Consider the following 6,734-nt stretch of genomic DNA (forward strand, 5'->3'; position numbering starts at 1 on the left):
CACCCGGACGCCCGCTGGAGCATAGAATCCTTACCTAGACCACCATGGGGACCCCTACCCACATCCCCACTGAGGCCACAGGGACCCCCACCCAGACCCACCCTGGACTCCCACTCAGACACCACCGAGGACCCCCACCCCGAACCTGCCACTGTGGGGACCGACCCTGACTGGGATCACAGCCCCCCATCCCAATCATGGCTGGGACCCCCTACCCCACACCCGCACACACTCCTCCCTGGACCCCACTAGTCCCCATCCAGACCCCGGCAGGGACTACAGACCTCCAGCCAGATCCCCAGTGAGACCCCCCACAGACTCCTACCCAGAACCTCACCAGACACCTACCAGACCCCCCCAGAGACCCTAAACCTGGCAAACCAGACCCCACCCAGACCTCAGTGCCTACCAAGACCCTGGGCCCCCATCCACACACACACCCCAATTCTAATAGACCCACTCTGACTCCAGACCAGCACGCCTCGCACACCCCAGCAGAGACTCCGAACCCCTGCCAAGATCCAGGACGGAGGAGCTCCACCCCAACCCATCCCGGTCTCATGCCCCGCCTGGGACCCAGGATGCCACACTCTTGCACAGCCACCTGGACCCTGATCTCCCCCACTCCCATAAGAAGTGGACGCACCAGGCCTGGACTGGGAGGGGCACCCCCAGTAGGCAAGCTGTACCCCTCCACTCAGGCTCCCTGGGCCCTGGTGTGGATCTGAGATGCTAGAGATAACCGACCTACTTGGTGCAGCCCAAGGCTGGGTTAGGAAGGGTCCTTCTGGCCTTTGCCATCCTCTGTTCTACAGATAAGAAAACTGAGGCCAGGAAGCCTGCCCAGGATCCCTTACAAGACCAGAGTATCAAGCTGCCCTGCTTGGGCAGGTGCGCCCAGGTGTGCTCAGGTGTGCCCAGATGTGCCTAGCAAAGAGCATCAGGGGAAGTCACAGTAGCCGCCACCACTCTCCCCACCCTAAAGGGTTACCCACAAGGGTAACCCTGGTATGTGGGATGTGAAGCTGTGGCCCCCAGTGGCCATCAGAAGGACCTAGAACCAGGGACTCCACCAGGAAGCAGTGGGGGGTGGACCTGTCCTGGCCCTCCATGCCCCTCCCCCACGGGAGAGGTGGGATTTCTGGTTATCCGTGGCATGTTATCCATGGGTGCGTAGCAATGCCGGCCGTCATCTAGGGGTGACGCTGAAGACCCCTCCTCTCCTCTTGCCTCGTCTCCCCAAGTGCCTATGTTTTAATGTGGTTTCTGAAGCCATGAGTTGAGGGGCTGAGAGCTGAGGGCTCCACTGGGTGGTTCCAGGAATGGTTTGACTTAGCCTCTCTGAGACTCATGAAAGGGTTGATGCTCCACTCCACATGCATTTGCCTTTGATCGCACCTGTAAGAATTCACCCCAAAGGTAGCAGCTCAAGACAACACAAATACATGATCTCACTGTTTTGTAGGTGAGAAGTCCACTGGGTCTCCCGCTCCAGATCTCACAAGGTCAGAATCAAGATGTCCACCCCCTGGGCTCCTCTGGGGATGATCTGGGAGAGCCTGTTTCCAGGATCATTCAGGTGGTGGGTGGACTCTAGTTCCTTGCAGTTGTAGGGCTGAAGTCCCTGTTTCCTTGCTGGCTGTCAGCTCCTACTGGCCTCTTCGTGGCCCTTGCAAGTGTCCCCTGCGTACCACACCTGGAATCTTTCCACCTTCCTCTGCCACATCTGTCTCGCTCCAGCCAAAGTTCTCTGCCTTTGAGGGCTCATGGGATTAGAATGGACCCCCCAGGTTAATCCAGGATCATCTCCCTATTTTAAGGTTCATAACCTTAATTACATGTGCAAAGTCCCTGTGCCATATAACGTTTCATAGTCAGCTTCCAAGGGATTTGGGCGTGGACATCTCCGATGGCTCTTGGTTGGCCTTCTCCACCGTGGCTTACAAATTCTTGTCGCTTAGAGGATTTTATGTCTCCGCCACTGAAGGCAGAGTCACCTGGACCAGAGGAGACAGGGGTGGGTACATAGCAGTCCCTAGAGAAGTTTAGGAAGGATGGGGTCCCCTAGTGGATGCCCAGCAGGGTGTGAGAGCAGCCGTCTGGTTGACTTGGGGCCACCATTTCCATCAGGCCCCTTCCACACAGTGCAAAGGGCTCACGATAATAATCCAACAGCCCATGATGATGTTTTCAGTTCAATTTATTTTAAAATCAGAAAAAAAAGAGAATATCAGGATAATAATATACATAATGCATGCAGCCTAGAAAATGTCTTTTCTTCAACACTGTTGTAAAATGTAATTTTTTGTATTTTTCTTTTATGGAAGAGGGAAAGAGCCACCCTGAGGAGGCCAGATTCTGAAACATCACCGTGGGGCGGCCAGTTCCTATAGGCACCTGGTCCTAGAAGAGGGCTTCGGTGACGCTGGCCACGTTCTGATTTATTCCTCTCCTATTCCTGATGTCAACACTGGTCTCTTGCAAAGACTAGACTCCCTATGAATAACTGTGGACTTCGCTAGAGTAGGGTGTGCTGTTGTCATTCACTATGATGCGCCGGTTGGTCTTACCTGTGACTTATGTTCTTACATATGAGTGTTTTCTATTTCAGCATTTAATGCCCCAGAGTCGCTGAGCCCATGGCTGGGCTTCTGCAGCTGTGTAGGCAGAGGTTGTCTCCACAGCACCAGAAACAGGGTGAATCCTCATCAAGGTGTGCTCGGTGGATTCATGGGTGACCCTCGTGGAGTTCAGAATAGGACAGTGTCTTCTGAGCACTGGATGATACTGAACTGAATTGTCCGCCGCCCGTCTTATAGGATGCTCCAGTGTGCTGGACCCCTCCCACTTGTATGACACCTAAGTGTATTCTGAACATCACCGTACAAAATCCTTGTCTTGCGTAGAGTCATAAGTTAATGAAAAAACCAACATCTTTTCATGGGTGTCTTAGATGGCGTTCTCCACCAATGACCCTTGAGGCATTTCCTATGCAGAAATTCTAATTAATTTGGGCAACTTTAGATAATAACGATGTTTTCCTGGAAGACTGCGTATTTTCAGAGCAGGAATGATAAGGCTGTTCCCAGCATAAACGATATCCCTATCTTGAAACAGTGGAGACAGCATTGCTCTGCTAGTTTCCGTGAAAGGTCTTCTTCCTAGCAGCTCTGGAGACATGAACCAAGAAATCAGCATTTTCAGCCCCCATTGATTTCCTCTTCATGTCCTAAGGATACACATCTTCTTCCCTTTCGTTTCTTTTCCTCTTTCTTCTAAAAAGTGGGGCAGGAGGATCGGGGATGCTGAGTCAGCGGAGAACTAGACTTGAGAGAACACCAGGGCAGAACAGGACCCACTGCTGGGTACCAAAAATGAGCCCAGGTCTTGTTAGCCTGGGCATTCTATGGTACCCCGCATCTATGTCTCCTCTTGCTATCCTCAATCTTGGATGTGGTAGTGGGTTGACTTGTATCCCCCCCAAAGATGTGTTCACATCCTAACCATTGGTACCTGTGAATGTGGCCTTGTCTGGCAATAGGGTCTCTGCAGATGTAACCAAGTTAAGATGAGGTTCTACTGGGTTGGGGCGGGGCCTACATCCAATGACTGGTGTCCTTGGAAGGGCAAGGGACTTGCAGACACGGAGGGAAGAAGTCCATGTCACAACAGAGGCAGAGATCGGAGTGTTGCGTCTACAAGCCAAGGAACGCCACGTGTGGCCAGCGGCCCCCAGAAGCTGGGAGAAGGCATGGAATGGATTTTCCTTCAGAGCCTCCAGAAGGAACCAACCCTGCCCACATCCTGATTTCAGACTTCGGCCCTCCAGAACTGGGAGAGAATAGACTTCTGTTATTTTAAGCCACCCAGTTGGTGGTACTTTGTCAAGGAACCCAATCCAGATGCCAAAGAAAAAAGTTTTCTCCTCAAAGGACCCCAGCCACAGTTTGAGCCCTGAAATCCTTCTATTTGAGGAAATAGGCCACATGAGCCCTGTGGCCACCCTAAGATGTCCTCAGCCCTTTAGGGTCCATCAGTTAAACTTGGATTCATCAATCATCTCCGCTGAGCCTGAGTCTCCTCCAGACCTTGGGTGTCCACCCTTCTTGGGGTCTTTGTGGCTCCCGAGTTCAGTTGCCCAGCAGGAGGAGGACAAATAGGCAGGTGCCCCCAGGCTCCTGGGAAGGCAGCATCCCTCGTCTCGTAGATAAGAATAGATAAGAATCTATGACAAGGAACTGGAGCTCCTTGTTGATTCAACGTGAAAGTATCGGCTGATTTCTCCCGCTTGAAGTCCCACATGAAGAATGGGCTCAGAGTTAACGTGGGTTATCAGCGATTTAACTGTGGGGTACGAGTGTGTGTGTTGATCGCCTCCTCTTCAAGATCAATTATTGGTGAGGGAGGGATCCCCATCCTAGGGTTATGGGTATGACCGTATATGTGACACCTCACACCAGTCAGGTGAGATGGGCGGTCACATGTGCTCACAACCCACAAGGTCACCTTGGAGGTCACAGTTCACCACCAGAGGCAGACTTTGAAGCAGCAAGAGCGTGAGGTGGCCCCTGGTTCCTGTGGGAGGACGTGGTTGGCTTGTTTGAGTAATTCCACGAGCCGGCAGGGGACTGAAGCCGCCCACTCGGGGACGAGCAGGTGCTGTGCGCGGTCCCCGTGATACGGAGGGTGCTGGGCTGAGGAACCTTATTGGTGGGGGCAGAGTGGGAGGAGAACTGGTGGTCGGGCCAGTTCAGGCCCTCCTCGTTGCCCCCAGACACCAAGGAAGCACAAGGTGTTGGCCTTAATTTTAGCCCTTACGCCACGGTAGGACTGGGAGAGTGGGATGGGGTGTGTGTCGGGGAGGGGGGAGTCCCCGTGTTTTAATGAGTGTGCAAGCCCGGGCAGGAGCCTATACAGATGCTGGGCACAGGTGGGGATCCACAGGGATGTTTTCCCATGAGTCCGGGGAGACGGGTTTAAAGCTTACGTCAGGAGGTGTGATCAAACTTGCCAGAAATCGCAAAACAAAAATAGGGCACTTGTTAAAAATGCAGATTCTCAGAAACCACCTCAGACCCACTGAGTCAGAGTCTACTGCTGAATCCTTGAAGAGAAAATGAGAGCAAACACAGGAGGTTGGAGAGAAAGCTGGTGTGGACTCCAAGGTGTGCATGTTTTGTTTTTTGCTTTTTGGAGTTTGTTTGCCGTGTGTGTGTGTGAAGGGTGTTTATAGGTTTGCTTGTAAATCATTATTATAAAATCGTGTGAAAGAACTCTCAGTGTAATGGCGTATAAAGTGCTTACAAAATCATTAGTCCATCCATGGATGAATGGATAAACAGAATGTGGTCCAGCCACATAATGGAATATTACTCAGCCCTGAAAAGGGATGAAGCACTGACAGCTACAATGTGGATGAACCTCAATGCTCAGTGAGAGAAGCCAGACACACCAGGACAACTATTGCATGATTCTATTTATATGAAATTTCCAGAATAGGCAAATCCATAGGGACAGAAAGCACAGTAATGGTTCCATGGGCTGGAGGAGAGGGGAATGGGAAGTGACTCTTAATGGGTACAGGGTCTCCTTTGGGGGGTTGAAAATGTTCTGGAAGTAGGCAGAGGTGATGCTTGCACACCAGCGTGAATCTAGTCAATGCCACTGAATTATTCACTGTACAATGGTTTATTTTATGTTACGTGAATTTTACCTCACTTAAAATCGTTTAAAAATTAAGTAAATAAAAATAAATTTTAAAAAGCCAGTGAAGAGAAAAACATCACGGTCCAGTTGACCACGTAAGGTGCCTGAGCGTCGGGAAATGCAGGGCAGGTGGATGGGGACATTTGTGTCCCATCCTCCCAGCTCCTAGTCCGGGCTGACAGTGAGACATCCACGGGGGTGACTTCGAGGACAGTGAAGTGTCACGGACGCACTGTGGGGCTGTGCTCGGTCCTCTGTTTGCCGTGCGGTTAGGGCTGGCTTCGCGGGCAGGTTAGGCCTGTCTGGTCACACGGGATCCCCGCTCAGAAGGGCCCTGCGCTTCTTTAGTTCTCGACTGTCACCATCTGGAGATCCTTCACAGGGTTCGATCAGGGGGCCCCGCATTTTCATTTCAGACTCAGGGCACGCGTGATCAAGGCAAAGTGGATATTTTGCAAGCAATTGGAGTTCGTTATTTCACCTCAGAAACAAACATAAATAAATTATCGTAGGGGAAAGAAGCATGCCTAGACGAATGCAGTAAAAGGCGCAAATATCTCATCCACTTCAGCACCAAGAGAGGAGACTTCAGAGGCCTGCCTCGGAGCAGTGTTTCTTGACCTGGGCACGGACGACTTGAGGGATGGAGAGCTCTCCGGGGGGGGTGCTGCCCTGTGCGCTGGAGGATGCTCAGCGGCCCCCAGGGGGACCGGATGCTTCTGGGGAGGGTATCTCCGTACCGTTCTTGCATTGTTCCAAGTCCTCAAACTTTCTGGTCCAGATGGAGAATGTTCTTTGCACAGGCAGGTGTGCAGTAAAGAACTAACTTTGCCCAAAGATGGGTTTGGGCTCGGCCCTCAGCTCCTGGAAGGTCACCTGTGAGCACTTGCATGTCCTGCCTGATAAGAGAGACTGTTTACCTGGGGTCTGGGGCCACAGCAGGTGGTCTCTGCTATGGTGTGATTTAGGGTGGGGGCCTTGGGGCGTGTGGTATCAGCTGGACCCAGGTCAGCCATGCTTCCAGGACC

The 6,734-nt window shown here is 52.1% G+C and overlaps 1 protein-coding gene across 1 annotated transcript in view; it reads right to left on the minus strand.

Moving 5' to 3' along the window:
• The window catches only part of DHRSX (polyprenol dehydrogenase), a 178,216-nt gene extending 171,759 nt beyond the window's left edge, over positions 1 to 6,457 (minus strand). Inside the window, exon 1 of the mRNA XM_087427830.1 lies at positions 6,447 to 6,457. Coding sequence (XP_087283956.1) covers positions 6,447 to 6,457 — 11 coding nt within the window. The remainder of the gene's footprint in view (positions 1 to 6,446) is intronic.
• Between the last annotated feature and the right edge of the window lie 277 nt (positions 6,458 to 6,734).

This window comes from Ceratotherium simum, chromosome Y (genome assembly GCF_057802395.1).
Source record: "Ceratotherium simum simum isolate JZ-2026a chromosome Y, ASM5780239v1, whole genome shotgun sequence".
NCBI classification, from domain to species: Eukaryota; Metazoa; Chordata; class Mammalia; order Perissodactyla; family Rhinocerotidae; genus Ceratotherium; species Ceratotherium simum.